The 18,625-nt window shown below is 39.2% G+C and overlaps 2 protein-coding genes across 2 annotated transcripts; one reads left to right on the top strand and one right to left on the bottom strand.

Moving 5' to 3' along the window:
• The first annotated feature begins 620 nt into the window (after nt 1–620).
• Nucleotides 621–3,377, top strand: LOC104106704 (uncharacterized protein At1g65710). Its single transcript, XM_009615309.4, has 2 exons — nt 621–1,972; nt 2,384–3,377. Exons 1-2 carry the CDS (start codon nt 767–769, stop codon nt 3,221–3,223), a joined length of 2,046 nt encoding a protein of 681 aa, XP_009613604.1. The 5' UTR covers nt 621–766; the 3' UTR covers nt 3,224–3,377.
• Nucleotides 3,378–4,375: 998 nt separating this feature from the next.
• Nucleotides 4,376–5,428, bottom strand: LOC104106705 (NDR1/HIN1-like protein 6). Its single transcript, XM_009615310.4, has one exon. The coding sequence runs from the start codon at nt 5,351–5,353 to the stop codon at nt 4,571–4,573; it is 783 nt and encodes a 260-aa protein (XP_009613605.1). The 5' UTR covers nt 5,354–5,428; the 3' UTR covers nt 4,376–4,570.
• Between the last annotated feature and the right edge of the window lie 13,197 nt (nt 5,429–18,625).

Below are 18,625 nucleotides of genomic sequence, written 5' to 3' on the forward strand. Positions count from 1 at the left end.
GACTGAAACCTGGAGAAATTATGCACCATCCGAACTTAGACTAAAATACTATAACCATTACACCCATCTAAACATTAAACAAATTAATATCCCAGATACATGATTATCTTACTTTCTCCAGATCATTTGACACCAACTTATATTAGGTAGGTTCATTTTTTTGTTTCGTTATTAACCCATTAATCCCTAATTAAGTTGATTGTATCTGTATAATATAAGACATCACACAAAAAATCGTACAAGTACAACAGGAAAACAAAATTCATCACCAAAGCAAGGCATTTCAATTCCAGAAAACTAATGTGACCCACTGGTCAGACGACCGTTAAAGGATTCCCTAATCCAAAAAATGGATCAAGATTCCCATCATTCCCCAAACATACTTTCATAAAATAGCATTACAAAGCAGTAACTTTTGTTTTTATTCCTGAAACAACATAAACAATCACACGTTAGGTGACACTATTAATTATTTTATATTTTGAAAAATAATAATAAAGATACCTTTTAACGGCTCTATTGACAGACTGCCTCCCCCCACCCTACCCCGCAGCCCGCCGAAGTCAAAATTTGAAATGCCTCTTCTGCATCTATTTCTATTACCCCATAAAGTTCTCAATTTTTAATTGAGTGGTTTTCTTGTACTCTGAACCCCTTTTCCCTTTTTCCATTTATCTTTTTCTCTTCCCCTGCCGTTACAAAACCTTTCAATCTTCATTGTTCCACTCACTGTAATTTTGAATTTTTCCATTCTTGGGGAGAAAAAATGGGGAGTTGTTTGAGCAAGAAGAACACTTCTTGTTCTTCTTCTAAATCTACTTCTACCACTGTAGTTCCAAACATAAAGCAAGAAATCACCAAACCTAACACCCAAGTGGAGAACAAGAAAGAGGTAGAGGGAGAAAATGTGAAAAAAGAAATCTTTGTTATCAAACACAGAAAAAGCCATGAAGTGGATAGAAAGTCTGAAGAAGAAAAGGCTAGTGTTAAAAAGGTGGCTAATGAGGTAGTTGAATCTGCTAAAAATGGTAACAACAACAATGTTGGAGCAAGCAAAGAGAATGGGATTGTAGTGTCAGCTCCAGTGAGGACTTCAAGTTGTACTAAAGAAGAGGTGGATGCTATTTTGATACAATGTGGCAGGCTTAGCAGGAGTTCATCCACTGGAAAAACTGGACTTTTGGGTTCCAGTGGATCTGATAATAATGGGAATCCTCAAAGGAGTAGAAAGTACTCTGGTTCAAAGAGGAGTTTTGATTTTGAGAATGAGAATGGAAATGAGGGGTTGCAAGAAAATGTAGTGGATTGTGAGGATGATGGAGTTCGGCGCCATAGGCAACGCTCGCGCCAGCCTAGGACGCCTAGTTCTCCGTCTAAGGGAAGGAGGAGAACCCCGAGTAGAGAAAGAGACCAGACACAACAGCAGCAGCAGCGGTCGGGTAGTAGAGAAAGAGGCAGCAGCAGTGGAGGAGGTAGAAGGGTGAGTAGATCTCCTGGTAGAAGATCAGAATCACCAATTACTACAACCTCAAATGGTGGAAATGTGGCTTCTGGTAATGCTAATGGGAATAATGCTAATGGAAATAATGGTGGTAGGCCAGGAAAGATGGTATCAGTGCCAGCTACTGTTACATCTATGGTGATGGATAAGAGCATAGATGTGGGTGCTGACAATATATCTGCTGCTGCTATTAAGAGGATTCAAGTGAAGAGAAATGTAGGTGCTGCTGATGGACCAAGAACTGCTGCTGCATCTCCGCGTGCTCGGTCACCAGCAAGAGTGAATGCAAAGGTGTTGAGTGAGAGAGATAATAATCAACAGCAGCCCATGTCCCTTAGCCGCAGTAATTCAAGGAAACAAGAACAATCTCCTTACAGAAGAAATCCTCTTACTGAGATTGATACCAATGTTGTATTGGAGCAAATGCCCGTCCCAGGACTGAAGCCTGTCAACAATAATGTCACTTCCCAGGTTGGCTCTTTTTATTAGTTTCTAGATATAATTACTTTCTTAAATCTTGTTTTAGTTAGCCTATTTATATACTGACAAATAGTTGCTTGTACCAGTCACCTTTGATGCTATGGTTTGTATTAGAAAAAAAACTGATTGTGTGTCTGACATGAGTTCTGTGTTTGTAGGTCTGTGTAAGGTTAAGTGTGAATTTTGAGAACATAAACTGATTTTAGTCTCAATATACCTGTGTAGGAATAAGTGTGAAATTTAAAGAATCCTAATAAAGATGAATAATATATCTGATATAGACCTCTATAAAACCGAATGAATACAGAGGATTCAGATAACCAAGTAACCAATCCTAATTAGTTTGGGATTAAGGGGTAGTTGATCAATTGAATTAATATCAATATTGGTGTGCTATCGCAGAAATTGAATACAGAAACTGTATGCAATGGGAAAGTCAAGGAGCAGCAGCAGAATGCAGGGAATGTTGCAATGAATGTGATTGTTTCAGGACCTGAAAGCCATAATAAACCCCAGAGAAGCAGGTCACTAAGGCTATCTAGAGACCTAGACATCAATCCTGAAACTCTCTCAAATCCACCTCAATCGTATACTTCACTATTGCTCGAGGACATCCAAAACTTCCATCAAAAGACCAATACCACCACCCCTGCATTTTCCCTACCACCTTGTGTAACAAAAGCTTGCTCAATTCTTGATGCAGTTGCTGACCTCAACTCAACCACTAGCTCCAATCTGTCCAGTGCTTTCTCCGATGACAGGAGAAGAAACCCTCCCACATGTGAGCAATTTAACCAGAATGATAACAAGAAGAGGTTAGCGATCAAGGATCCATTCATGGAATCTGAAGTTGCAGTGAGTGATGACTTAATGGAGCCAAGCATACAGAAGTATGTAACCTTCAGAAGAGGAACTGACATCGAAGATCAAGAATCTTCAGGAAGCAACAGCATTGTTGGCAGTCAGCAAAACTGGCTTTCCCCTTCCTCATGGGAACCTAATTCAGCTGATTCAACTGACTGTTGGCCTACTTCAAAATCCTACAGTAGAGATGATAACAAGAGCCCTCTAGGATTTCAAAGGCATGCGGTATCTGAGATTGGGCATGACATGGAAGAAGGCAAAAGAAGAGTGAATGTGAAGAAGAAGAGGGATTCTTCTGACAACCAGCAAGCTGGAATAGGTCGTGGCAGAGTTGGACCTAGAAGCCTTCACACGATTTCTATGGCTGCTTCAACTTAAAAACATCGGACAATTTGTTAAGGTGTATGCAGTTTGTTTGAGGATTAGATTTTCTAGTTGTGGTTGCACACTTTGCAACCTTTTTTTCTTTGAACATTGTATGCTTTGCAACCTTTTGTTTCATTGATTTACTTGAAGCAGATGTTGTTCTTCATCCCTACAGCCTACTCTTAGGCCCTGTGTCACAGTTATTCTTTTAAGTTCTAAGATTGATTCCATGGTGCTAAAATTGGAGTTTCACTTCAATGCAGGGAGCAATAGCATATAATACCCGTGTAATGATAGGAGACACCATTTAAAACTCGACTGAGAGGATAGAATTCTTTACAAAAATTGAGGACTGCGTTTATCCTATTAAGTCCTTACTTCCCTACACTTGATATGTAGATTACAATTATGACATCTTTGGCTCATTCTTGACAATTTTTAAGCACACAGTTGGATTTGGAGCTGCCATTAAGTTAATTCCAATTTGCATATCAACAAATGCATGTGCTCAATATAAACCTTGAGTACTCTTATATACAGTGTATGTCTGTTCTGCAAAATGAATACTCAATAATTAAAGGTTCAGAAACTATCTGCTCTCTTCAGATAGGAGGATGTAAACAATTCATTTGTTGTCACGTTTATAATTAACCATGTAGATTGCAACCATCCCGGAGTATTGAACATCTTTGGAGTTCAATACTCAAAGCAAGAAGCTGAAAGTGATTGTATTTCATATTTTTAAAGATTGAAATACTTATAGTAATTTGCATTCAACATGATTACATACAATGTAGAAACTAGATGCATAGGTTAAGATTTATAAAACGAAAACCTGGATGTTAACTCTGCAGGTTGCGTTCTGTAAATACATACTGTACCTTATGGCATCTCCAAAGATAAAAGGCATAGAGCAAAACCAAGAGGTACACTTGTTAAAAAATTAGAATATATATATTTTTATTCACAAGAAAGCTATTAAAATAGCAATTACTTGAGCAATTCAATTCGATATTCCAAATCCAGTTTTATTGCGGAGTTTAAATATTTTACTGACAATCATTTAGATAACGTACACACAAAACCTTGCATATATTATAGAGTAACTCGCACCATTTTTTTCTTTTTAAATTTCATTTAGTATAATCCAGTAAGACCAAAAAAAGAAAAGAACAGATAATTTATTACTATATCAATACAAAATAGTATGAGTACAACAGTGTCCACAGATACTGGAAAAAAAAACATATGTAAGAAAAAAAGAAAAGATGAACATATAATTGTGAAGAAAAGAATCAACGAAATAAAAAAAATCCAAGAAAATAGTGGTGGACTATAATGGACGATATAAATCATCAATTAAAGCCTAAAACCAAACTTGCAATCACTATTCCTAATCCTGATAGCATTATTTGCAGACAAGCTATCCACATCTAGCCTACACTTAACCAAGAACTTCCATTTCATAAGCTTCAATTTCCCAATTTTGAGCTTCACTGGAACTTTTGCCCTGAGATTCAACGGAATACTTCCTTTCTGTTGATCAACCTGCAGTGACTGCAACAATTCAGAAGCATTCTCTGTTTGTCCTGATAAATTCAAGCTTAAAACAGTTGTATTCCTATGACCCTGATAAAATTTTGGCAATGATCCTTCACATAGTTTAACACCAGTATACCAAACACTCAAATGGCTACCACTTTCATAATAAATTCCAATTTTCTTGTTGGGGTTTCTTGCAGTGATGTTAACATTAAAAGTAGCAAATAATAAACTCATGTCATTGTTGAAATTGAACTGTGTAATCCTCATGCTGTCAACTGAGTAGTTTGGTATTTTTGGTTGGAAGACAAAGTAAAAAGCAGCAGCTAAAGCACCAATGATTATGATAAGAAGGAAAAGCAGACAACATGTGCAACACAAACATCTTTTGCAAGAACAGATTCTTTTCTTAGGTGGTTTTAATGGTGGATAATATGGGATTGTTCTTCTTCTCAAAGGTGGTTCTAATTGCTGTCTCTCAGGGTCACCTTTTTCTGATCTGAAAGAGCCACGTGGCACTAAAGGAACAGTTGGTTTTTGAACTGGTGGTGGCTCCTGTTCTGGCTCTGGAACTGGATGGATTCTTTGATGATCTGCCATGGAAGAAGAGGGAGGTGGATGTAACAAAAGAGTGTAGTATAAAGTTTTCTCCTTAGACTGGACTTAGATGTTTGATTTTGATATATATAGAAGACTGTCTTTAGAGTTTAGACATAAATAAATAAAATACAATTAGTGTCATATGTCAAGATCTATAATGTATATCTGTTGAAGCTTCCTTATTTTGACTTTTTATGAAGAGAGGTTGATGTGTCTCTATCTTAGAAATTTGCTACGTACTACTATTTTAAAAGTACGCACATGCCTTAATAAATACATATCTGCTGACTGCTTATGGGAAAAAAGAAGGGAGGACTGAGGAGGGTGTTTTTTTATGGGTCAAAGAGGTGACGCGTTAATGTTTCTTAAAGTCAGTGTTTGGTTTGTGTGGAAGTATTAAACTCGTTTTGGTAAGTAGGCAATTTTCTGAATTTATTGGGGGCGAGTTTTTTCAACAATTCAATATACAAAGTCTAAATAGTTTGAAAACTAGAGTGCTTTCATAATTGAATTAACTTCATCGCAATAAAACCCAAAATGTTGGGCTGTTGGTAAAGAGTACAAAGAATGGACCTATAATATGCGACAAGACTTGAGACCCGTATCAGTTGTTTATACAAAATTATAATAACTTAATATAGTTAGGTGATCTAATAAAGTAAAAATATACATTAATTAACTATGATTAAGTTATTGATTTAGTATAAATACTTGATGTTTATACAAAAAGAATCGTTAGTATAACTCTAAATCTACAAAAAGAATAGAAGAAAAGCTTTAGGTGTTTAAATCTGGCATTTTAGTGATGCTGATAGATAGGGGTGTACATAGGTCGGATTGGTTCGAATTTTTCAATTATTAAAATTGTGTCGGGTTATTAAATCTAAATACCAAACCAATAAAAGTAAGGTTTTTTAATCTCAGTTTTTTTCAGGTTTTTCGATTTTTCAGGGTTTTTTTCCATAAAGTTTTCATAACATAAAATATAGAGTTTTTGCTCCAAATATTTCTTTAATCCTAGTAAGACAGAACTATATAAGGCATTTTTCAAAAAAATAACATAAATTATGAGGTGAGTCATGGTATTGTACTAAAATATTCAACATTAATAAAGATAATAAAATTGTAATAAATAAATATTATTAATAAGCCATCATGATAATGAACATTTAAAAGTACTATATTTTATATTTTACATGATCAACTTTAAACCAAATCAAACTGAATCATAGTCAAATTATTTTTTTCGGTTTGATTTAGACTATCGGTTTGATGCGATTTGTCGGTTTCCTTTGTACACCTTGCTGATAGAGTTACAACCAGTAAGTTATAAAACATATAATTTGTAGATGTAATTTATACATTCTTCTCTCTTTGTTTTTCAGGCTTATCCTCTTCTCCTTTTAGTGCAAAGGAGAATTACTTTTGCGAATTTCACAAGCCAAAAAATAGAGCCATAGTATTTGACCTCCATAACAATACATTTTTGTTGAGGAGATTATTAAAATTTAAAAGCTAAATGTGGGAGCTTCGCATAATTTTTGAAAGTCAAGATTACCTAAAGAGCAAGATAATTCTCAAACGTCTCAGGTGACATCCTAATTTAGTATTTTTAAAGTTCACAACTGTATTTGTTTTTGCTTCGGCAGTGACTCTTCTAGGTATATGACGAAGTCTTAGGTATCAAGAAAAATAAGAACTCACAAGAAGAAAAAAGCTGAGCAAGAAACAAAGTTTTTGGAAGCTTCCATAAAACTAATATTTTACTAACCACTTTTAAGCCATTTTTCTTAATCTAACGCGGTGGCGTTTTGAAACTTGCACATTTCCTAAGCCAAAAACGTGTATCATCAGCATGCCTTTTTTAAGGAAGGAAAAAAAGGAAGTGGTGGAGGAGGGTTGAGGTATTAAAATGAGAAGAGAAAAAAACTGGTGAGAATGAACTTGTAATATGTGATTAGAGCAATTTCGGTTTAATTTTTTGATTTTCGACTTGGTAAGTACGTATTTAAAAAATCAAATCGAATTCAGTGCCGTCTGTTCGTTTTACTTTGATTCTTCTCTTTAATAGTTCGACTTTTTGTTCCTTTTTTTTCTTTTTCTTGAGTGCTTGCGAAAACTGTTTGACCAAAAAATATAATCTTCGGTTAAACTATTAAATTTACGTAGTATGAGATTAAATCTAACTAAGGATAATAACTCTAGATATTAAGCACAAAAAACGTATAGTAGATGTGACAGATTCTATATATGGTTGGTGATTATAAATATAAAATACTCTTAAAGTAAGAACATTAAGGGTGACATAACTAACAATAAATGTCAATAAATGGCATTTAAGTAAATAAAGAGGATAATTCACCCGATAATAGATGGATGGGACGAGTATTTTGTCTGACAATGATGAATGACAGATAGATCCAAGATTCGCATGAACGATCCTCGGATCTGATAGAAAAGTGGGGAATAATATATGAACAAGAATATTTGTAAAAAGGTAATCTTTGTGTTTTTGTGAGAGAGAGAATCCTCTTCTCAAAAGTGTTCTTATTAGAATGAATATTACATGCCCATATCATTGCCTCTTCTTTCTATATATATGTGGTATTTTTTCTAGGAAACCCTAATAGTACAAATGCAGGGAATATCCACTAGAATATTCCCTTTTAGTATCCTATCCTAACAAATTAGCCGTTACAAGTCTTATTATCAATAGTCAATTTCGACCTCGACCCTCGCTGACATCTTGACTGCGATTTGTCAATATCTCGACCACGGCTCATGTCGGCACCTCGGCCATTGACCTCGTTGCGTCTTGAGCGAGCTCGACCGATAACTTTCTTTAATGCCATATTATGCTAGATATTCAGAAGACAGATTTTGGCCTATACAGTTAGTACCTCCGCTTATTAAGGTCGAGCTCGGACGACCTTGATGAGCGGACTCTATTTATCGTAGTTGACGAAATTGGGAGAGCAAGTTGGGTAGCGGCGCTTTAGGCGAGGTGGCGACATGACTTTTCGTGAGTTGCAAACTTCGGGAATGCATTGTTTCAGAATTACGTCATGACATCATGCGTCATTATGATGCGTTTTTCCGACGCTTTGCGTCGTTTCTTGCGCCTTTGCCGTTTCGATACCTGCGTTGGGTAATGATGGCCTCATTTCTCGGTCTTAGTGCTTGAACCCTTATAAATAGGGGTCTGAGACCATTTGTGTTTGTTTGCATTCTCCTAATATCGAATCCCATGTATTTCTTTCCTTCATTTTCCATACTGAACTCTAGTCTCCTTTTTGCTACGTCGTTGCGTGTCCACTCTCCTGATCCCAACGATCTTCGTTGCTTCCAACTCCTGTGCTTAAAACATCCCCCTTCAAGAATATGGTTAACGCACCCTCTGGCTTCGGTATGGCGGCTAACCCTACCCCCTTGGCGGCACGTATGCCTCCTCACAACGATGATGTTTCTGTTGCCCCTGAGGATGACATATTTCTTACGGTGGAGGAAATAATTTCTTGTAGTGAAAAGACTAGATCTGGCTTTTCAAAGTTACTCGAAGACAACCCTGAGGTCTCGGAATCGGTGATGAACGAGGTCGATCTCGCTGAATTTAGGGCAAAGTTCAGAATTCCGACTCACGTCGATTTGGTTCCGGCGAGACGCGACGTGGTACAAATACACCGCCAAGGATATTTCACGTTCTACGCGTATCCGTTCTATGTAGGCTATTTATTTCCTCTTCTCCCATTGGCGGATGAATTTTGCCGCTACTACGGCGTCTGCCCGACCCAACTATCCTATTACATTTACAAGCTTATCCGCATGTTGACGAAATATGCGGAGTTGGCTAGTCTCTCTTTGCCACCTGATGCACCTCTTCTCCCCTAGTTCTATAGGGGGACGATGATGCATCTTTGTCACCAAGGAAGTAAAAGTTTGGTAGTGAAGATGGACGACAAAGCAAATCGTCAATTCTGGCTCAGCTACTTCTTCCTCAAGACCGAGGACGTGGTAGCCAACGCGAGCGGATTTCCCGAGGCTTGGAATTATGCCTGTAAGTATCTTTGCCAAGCGTTTGTTTTGCCCGTTTTTAGTCGTAGTCTAATATTACGTCTTTCCCTCGCGCAGCCGAGACTTCGCTCCCTCCTTTGGTTGCGGACATTCATGACTGGGTCAGCCAGGTCTTGCCTCTCACAACAGGGATTCGTGAATGGCCGCTTTTATCAAGAAATTTGGTCCCTCACCTTCAGTGACCGGTGAGTTCGTCTATCTGTATTCACCTATATGTTTGTTATCTTTTGTCCATGCCATTTTGACCTCATGGTCGCCTGCTCGTTGCGATTTTGTGCAGGAAGTGACAGTCTTTTAACTTTTCTTTTGCAACCCGAGGATCTTCGAAAAGGATTAAGGCTCCTGCTCCAGCGTTTCGCAAAAGGAAGCAGCTTTTGTTCCTTCTGCCGCCATGATGTCTGCTCGGTCATCAACTACGCCTGCTACGGGACTCCCGAATTTTTCTCTGCATCATAGAATAGACAAGGACGATGAAGAGGAATCGTCACCGAATGGTGATAATTTGCTTCCCCGTAAGAAGCAATCTGTAGATGTCGGAGAAAAAACTGTGTGTGTGGGGAGCTCAGTGATGGAGGATTTCATCATCCGAGAAATGACGATCATAGATCTTGGAGATGAAGCCGAGTTACCGTCTATGAATCTACCGTTATCAAGGGCCGAGGAGGGTACGTCTCTCCCTGAGGCCATGATGGATTTTGAGGGGCCGTTAGCGAGAGTTCCTAAAACCTTACGGCACGATGAGCCATCGGCCTCGCTATCGGTCGAGGATCTTTCTTCCCGGGTTGACACAAAGGGGAAAAGCATAGCCGAAGAAGGGTACAAGACGGGCTCCGATATGGATGCCGAGGAGGTGAGGATGATGGGGAAGGGCTTACCCGACTAGAGGTGAGATTGGAGGGGACCACACAGACTATTGCGATCCCCTTGGACCTGGATTTGCTGGTGGATACCGAGGATGTAGTCCCTTCTCTTGGTGCCCTTTGTTCTTTTTTTTTTCTTTTTTCTTGTTGAGCTCAGTTTCGTTCTTATTCCTTGTTTTCTGCCTTTTTTCAGACCGTGATTTTGGAGATCGAGAGCGCCCGGCGGGAGGAAAGGCATAAGGCTATTTTTCAGAAGATGGAGCGGAAATATCGCGAATTCCGTGATAAACACCACGAGCTTTGTAGGTGGCTTGGTAGGAGCATTAATTTCCGGGCTCTCCAAGATGAAATGAAGGAGAAGGATGACGAGTTGGTGAGGGTCATCAAAAAATGCAGGCGAACTCGAAGGGGCGTTGAGGGACAAAGAAGAAGAACTCGAGGTGAGTAAGGGGGTTGAGGCTCAATGTGCTGATCTTCAAGCCCAGGTTGTTTCATTGTGTGCCGAGCTCTAGGAGTGTCAATTCAAAGTGGACGCTCTGAGTGGAGAGGTTGCTGATAAGGCGATGGGCTTAGAGAAGGCGGAGGTTTTCACTATCGCGATCTGCATTCTTTGTTCTAAGCGGGAAAGTGCTTTGGAGACGGTCATGCTCAGGGAGGAGTGGCTTGATGAGCGGATATGGGAGCTGGAGAAAGAGGCTTCGATCCTTAGTGATCTAGTTGCAGTTCTCGAGGCCGAGAAGGCGCAACTATTAGCTCAGCCGTCCTCGTCCCGCGCTTTTGCCTTCCTAATATTCCACGAGATTTGTACGAGGAATGGATTCACACCGAGGCCCAGCTGGATATATTTAGGGATCTGCTGGGGACATGGACTATTTCAGAAGTCGACTTCGAGGACGCTCGTGCTAAGGCACGTAAAGCTCAGTTTTCTTGTGGCTATAATCTCGCTACACCGAAAGCTAGTGACGACGATGTGGATCGGATCGAACAAGATGCCTGGTATGAGGATGAATATCTCGCTGGCGATGGCGAGGAGATAGGTGGAGACGGTCTAGGCGATCAAACTGGTGGCGCTACTGGGCCAGGCGGTGATTAGTTATTCTTTTTTGTTTAGCCGCAGACTTATGTGTACTTTTTGTAGGCGTGCAACCTTTGTAAAAATATTTTAAGTTTGAAGTGTTAGTTTTGTTATTCGTACATGATTCCTTTTATTTGTTCGGGTTTGTGCGCTTTTCTGATTTTGTTGCTTGATTTCCTTTGTTGCAAAAAATTTGTTTGAGTAAGCTGAACGAGATTGGAAGTAGCCTTCATTTAGTTAAGTCCGTAGGGCGAGTTGGTGTTAATTGGAATATGGTCGAATGTAACCTTTAATTAATTGAGGTCGTGGGCCGAATAGGTGCTAATTCGAATGAGGTCGAATGTAACTAATTAATTGAGGTCGTGGGACGAGTATGTGCTAATTTGAATGAGGACGAATGTAACCTTTAATTAATTGAGGCCATTGGCCGAATAGGTGCTAATTCGAACGAAGTCGAATGTAACCTTTAATTAATTGAGGTAGCGGGCTGAATAGGTATTAATTAGCGTAACCTTTAATTAATTGAGGCCGTGGGCCGAGTAGGTGTTAACTCGAACGAGGTAGAATGTAACCTTTGCTTGGGGAAATCAGAAGTAACTTCATGTACTTGTGCTTTATTCATATTCTTGGAGAGATTTACATATTTTTCGGGAGCTGGCTGGTAGTTCAGTCCCAGTCCCGGTCTATCTAGTCCCTTCATTGGTCGAGTTGGAAAATAGTTAGAGATCGAGCAATGAACTGGTCGCCCAGTATCTTCGTCTGTGCGCACTTCAATCCTGAAGTATCCCCGTCATCGCCTCGCTAAAAACCTACTCGAGAAAACCCAATTGGGACAAAACTTGAGTGAGGGAAAAAGAGTGTGACTTTGGGGACCTCGTCCTTTAAAAGTTGAAGTACTTGAGGTGTTTAATATTCCAGCTATTTGGTAGTCTCTTTTCTTCCGCTATTTCTAGTGTGAATGACCCTTTGCTTGCTGTTGCCGTGATTTTGTAGGGTCCTAGTTTGTTCCTAGTTTGCCTTCCCGTGGGTCTTTGCTTGCTTGTGTTTTAGCTTTAAGCACGTAGTCCCCGACTTTAAGTGGCCTGATCTTTGCCCTCTTGTTATAGTAGTGTTCTGTTTGTTGCTATTGGGCAACCATTCTTACGTAGGCCATATCTCTTCGTTCCCCGACTTCGTCGAGTTCCTGCCTTCTACTGTCATCATTTTGGGGTCTGCTTTTGCGGAACTATCTTAGACTAGGCTCCCCGACCTCGACTGGTATTACTGCATCAGTCCCATAGATTAACGAGTATGACGTTTCCCCTGTGCTCGGTAGGCATTGTTCGGTAGGCACATAGTACTTCTGGTAATATATCCGGCCACAATCCCTTGGTATCTTTTAGTGCCTTTTAGCTTTTGTTTTAGTCTAAAAGCATTGAATTGTGTTCCCAAAAATTGATGAATGTTGCTAAATTGCAGGAATATTGGAAGATGGACTCCTGAGATGAAATCTAACTAAAAAATGAGTAATCAACACCGACATCGCAGACAAGCTCTTCTCATGTCGACTCAACGTTAATATCTAGCCGGAAACGGCTATCTCCATCAGAACTCAGTCATGAGTTTCTACGTTCCTCCGCTAGGAACGAGCACACACAAGCCCCCAGATCCACTAGATGTTATGAATTTCCCACCCCTTACCACAAATTCCCAAAGAAACCACAATATTAACACTCAAGCTGTGAATTTGGGGCAAAATCCCAACCCAGAAGATTAGGCTACTCACAAAGAAGCCTTAGGGCTAAAGGAGCAATAATAAGGGCAGAATCAAACTCCAACACAGGAAGCATGAAATCATCAACGGGAAACCAATAGTAATATTCACAAAGGAATAATATGATCTACTAGCCGAGACTTGCAAATGGACGCTAATAGGTAACTTCGATCGAAATCGCCCCCAAATTGACAAAATTAGGGCAGATTTTGCGAGAATCGTGCCTACTAAAGGGCATCTGAAAATTGGGGCCAATGATGCTAAACATGTATTCATTGATGTTGAGAATGAAGAAAACTACAATTTAATAGCTTCATATACCTTTATACAATTTGGCGACGATCATTCCATGAAGATATAGAGGTGGACCGCTAATTTCAAACCAAACAAGGCTACGTCTCTAGCGCCGGTGTGGATCAATCTTCCATATCTTCCATGGCATTACTATGAGTGGGCAGCCCTCTGTAGGATAGTTGGGCCTATTGGAACACCAATTGTCATGGATAAAGCCACTCGGACAAAAACTAGACCAACGACAACAAAAATGAGAATTGATATAGATTTATTGAAACCTCTAATCACGGAAGTTCAGGTGGCCATTCAAAACCCAAAAGGTATCTTGGAGACAATCAATCAAAAAATTGAATACGAAACAGTCCCCCTTTTTTGCTCTCATTATAGAATCCAAGGTCACACAAGGGAGGTCTGTCAAAGTGCCCCTAAAATTGATCATGTGGATACCCAAAATAAGTAGCTAGCAGAAGAAGAAAAGAGGAACCAGCAGGCTGAGAGAAACAACAACAACCAGATTAACAAACGCAGCATATATAGTCCCAATAAGCCCACTTCTAGCACTATTAGTACAAAACATGGAACACAACAAATGGAAGTCGATACAAATATGAGTGACAAACAAGTCACCAAGGCTTCCACATCTACCTTGGAGGGAGGATGGCAAAAAGTGGATAAAAGAAAAGGAAAAGGCAAAAACAACATCAATGTGAGTTCTTCTCCAAAGAACCCACAAACCAGTGAGGAAAATCAAGTCATAAGTCAAGGCAACAACTTTCAGCTTAATAGCAATATGTTCAATCAACTAGCTGAGCAGGAAATAATGGAGCAAACGATGAAGACTAACACAAATAAGGAGAACATTGTGCAAGGCAAAACTGAGGAAGACTCTAACTTTATCTTTGGCATGAACTCCAGATGGGACATAGAACACGACAACAAAACAAAGGAAAGAAAGTAGAACATGAACGAAATGCACCACCATAACCTTAGAGTTAGGAAGAATAGAAATGTACCCTCGACCTATATGGAGAACACTGATCAACAAGCACAAAGCAACAAGGATTCCTCGAACGGTCATGATGCCAATAATAGCAAAAGGATGCCTTCTAAGAAACAAAGATTCAAAGACTAAGTTAGTATCACTAAAGAGGTTACTACTAAGGGAGAGGATCAAGTACCCAAGACTGTACCATAATGGACCCCCATAAACTTTACTCTAATGCAGAACCAGGATCTAGATATACTAAAGGACCAAGAGGGAAACGAACATCAAAATCCTGAGGCTGAACCCCCAAACTCAATGGAAGAGCTTTTTAATGTTCTAGTGGGCCAAATGCAAGAGTTGGATATGGTATATGGTGACAAGCTCAACCAGGAAATATTTATGGAATGTATTGAAGAGGGTATTGAAAAATATCTATCAGATGATGAAGTGATCATGTGGGATATCAGAAAATCCTACTTTGAGGAGTCACTCTACTTTCAAGACAAGGAGCAGACTAATTTCTCCAATATCAACAACCTGTCCCCAAGGAATCAACACAACATTGGAGGGAGTCAATTTTTCAGATACAAGTCTATTGACTCCTCAGTGGCAGATCAAAGCCCCTCAATCCTAATACTTCCCATGATTAATACAATATCGTGGAATATCAGAGGTATATTATCCAAAGGATCTCTTGAGAGACTCCAAACTTTAAAACTTCAATATCAACTTCCTCTCATCTGCCTACAAGAACCTATGGTAGATAGTGGCAAGATTGAGAAATTTAAAAGAAAGCTGGGAATGCAACATGCCTTCTTTAATTTCTCTAACACTATATGGATTTTCTGGACTAACAACATCAACATTACTATCCTCCAAGACAAAGAACAACATGTTTACATTAAGGCTGACCACAATAATTGCCCATCCTTACTTTTAACGATTGTTTATGCTAAATGCTCTGAAGAACTGAGAAGGGAGATATGGGCAGATCTAAGGAGCTTAGCTACTACCATCCAAGAACCTTGGGGGGTTATTGGTGAATTTAATGTGGTTATTAATAGAGAAGAGAAATTGGTTGGTAGACCTCATAGACTAGAGGAAAGCCTGGACTTCATAGAATGTCTCAACAAGTGTGGATTACAAGATACTGGTTTTACTTGTGCTAAAGTTACTTGGTGTGATAATAGGGATCCGCCCCTCTATGGAAAAGACTCAACATATTGGTATGCAATTCTGATTGGTTTGATATTCTCAATAGCACAGCTGTCACACACCTATCGAGATCCTGCTCAGATCATTCTCCACTTCTAGTGAAGTTGCATCACGAAGATACACAAGGAGCCAGATACTTCAAGTGTCTCAACTTCTAGACTGAACATCCTGATTTCATACAGACATGGCAGAATAGTTGGAGTATTTACATCCAAGGCAATTCCTTATACATCCTGCAACAGAAGATCAAGAACACCACTAAGGCACTTAGTACATGGTCCAGGGCAACCTTTGGAGATATCTTTGAGGAACCTAAAAGATTAGAAAACCTTATCAGGGACCTAGAAGAGATCTGCATGACCAATAATACTCTAGAGAATAGAAGTGAACTTTCTAAGAGTAAAGTAGAGTTTATAAGATACCTAAAGATTCATGAATCTATTTTGAGCCAAAAAGTTAGAGTTAAATGGTTCAATGAGGGTGATGCCAATACTGCCTACTTCCATGCGACTATCAAAGAGAAAAGAAGAAAGTTGACAATTAGAAGGATTCAAGATGGAGAAGGTAACTGGCTTGAAGATTATGAGTGTATTGCTGAGGGGGCTGTGAACTTTTACAAGAACCTCTTTTCAGAAGACTCCAGCAACACTGACTTTAGAGTACTGGACTGCATTGAAAGATGTATTACTGATAAGGATAACATTACAATCAGTGCCATCCCTAATCTACAAGAAGTAACTGACATTGTGTTATCCATAGATGCCAATAGCTCCCCAGGGCATGATGGCCTAAGCGGGATGTTCTATCACAAGTGTTGGGACATTATATCTGAGGATGTGCATAATGCTATGAAAGCTGTATTCAGAGGCTCAACACTTATCAAATTCTACACCCACACCTGTATTGTCATGATTCCTAAAGTTGATCACCCACAAAGTTTCTCGGACCTCAGGCCAATTAGCCTTTGTAATGTGTCTTCCAAAATCATTTCTAAAATTCTCAACGCCAGGCTCTCCAGCATATTACCCAGGGTCGTCTCCAGGAACCAGTCTGGCTTCATAAATGGGAGATCAATCTCAGAAAACATACTCCTTGCATAGTAGATCATTAGTGACATCAACAAACCAAATAGGGGAAGCAATGTTGTTCTGAAACTTGATATGACCAAAGCATATGACAGAGTCTCGTGGATCTTCCTTGGAAATTTTTTAAAGAAGATGGGCTTCAATGAGCAATGGATTTATATTATTCACAAGTACATCTCCAATAATTGGTATTCTGTGCTGGTTAATGGAAGAAGAAATGGTTTCTTCCAATCTGGAAGGGGCTTAAGGTAGGGGGACCCTCTCAAATGCTGAGATTCTTTCTCAAATGATGAACAATATTCATAATATAGTGGGTTATAAAAGTTTTTACATGAATATTAATTGTCCTAAAGTTAATCATCTTTCTTTTGCAGATGACACCATTCTATTCTGTAATGGAAACAAGAGGTCCATGAGATTGGTATTAAGTACCATAACTGATTATGAAAAGATCTTTGGTCAACTCATCAATAAGAACATGAGTTGTTTTGCAATAAGAACCAAGACTAATTTGGTCACTATCAACAGAATAAAGTCTATCACTGACATGAAATACTAAAAGTTCCCAATCAAATATTTGCATTGCCCTCTCACAACAGGGAGAAAGAAGATTGAATTTTATTCAGATATTGTGAACAAACTCATAGGTAGAATCAGAGGATGGCATACCAAACTCCTCTCCACTGGGAGAAGAGTCATCCTCATAAAACATGTTCTTCTGGCTCTCCCAATACATCTACTAGCTGCAGTGAATACACCAAAAGGAACACTAGAGCTCATAGAGAAAGTTGTAGCCAGATTCTTCTGGTCAGGGCAGGATAGTGGAGGAAAGTATCACTGGGCTGCATGGAAAAACTTGTGCTACCCTTATTGTGAAGGTGGTGCTAATTTTAGGAGGCTCAGTGATACTTGTAAAGCTTTTAGAGCTAAACAGTGGTGGCACCTTAGAACAACAAACTCTCTCTGAGGGTCCTTCATGATTGCTAAATACTGTGATTTGAAGCACCCTATTACTATTAACTGGAATAAGGGGAACTCACAAAACTGGAAAGCCATTTGTGATATCAAAGAAGAAATGGAGCTCAATATTGTTTGAAACATTGGAAAATGAGATGTCTCATTTTTGTTCGACAACTGGTGCCCATTGGGACCTCTATACAAGATTACTTCCACAGAGGTCTCCCTGTCAAATGTTAAGCTGAATGAAATTCTACAGCACAACACATGGAATTGGAACATGCTCACCATTCAACCAAATGAAGATACCAAATCTCATCTCTTATCCTTGGACATTGAACTGGAGATCAATAGCTATGATAAAGCTAACTGGAGCCTTTCTAACTCAGGAAAATTTATCATCAGCTCGACGTGGAACTCTATTAGGCAAAGGAACGACCATAACCCTTTATATAGCAACTTATGGACAAAGGACATACTATTCAAGATGTCTTTTCTCTTATAGAGAGCAGTTGGTAATAAACTTTGCTTTGACAAGAGAGTGCCTAGGTTTGTAATTACTCTAAACCCCCAATGTTATTGCTGTTGCCCTGCCATCAACCGAACTGAGCTTGAGGACATTAATCAACTATTCTGTCAAGGTGATCTTGGTAGGAAAATTTGGAGGAAATTTGCTGGCCATTTGGGTATTGGATGGAATTTCAACAGCCTAAACATGACTCTTTGGAGTTGGTGGAACCAAAAATCCTCCAATCCAATCGTGAGATTCATCACCAAGAATCTCCCACTTATCATTTGCTGGGAGCTCTGAAAATCAAGATGCTGCAACAAGTTTGAAGGGACTAGACCCTCAATATATATATAACCAGTTCTAATATCACTATTTTTCTTTTGCAGATAATCAAGAAGCATTTTAGCATAGTTCGTATTAGAGATAGATGGAGTAGCATATACATAGCCTGTGACGCACACATTCA

This window comes from Nicotiana tomentosiformis, chromosome 2 (assembly GCF_000390325.3).
Source record: "Nicotiana tomentosiformis chromosome 2, ASM39032v3, whole genome shotgun sequence".
Classification (NCBI taxonomy): domain Eukaryota; kingdom Viridiplantae; phylum Streptophyta; class Magnoliopsida; order Solanales; family Solanaceae; genus Nicotiana; species Nicotiana tomentosiformis.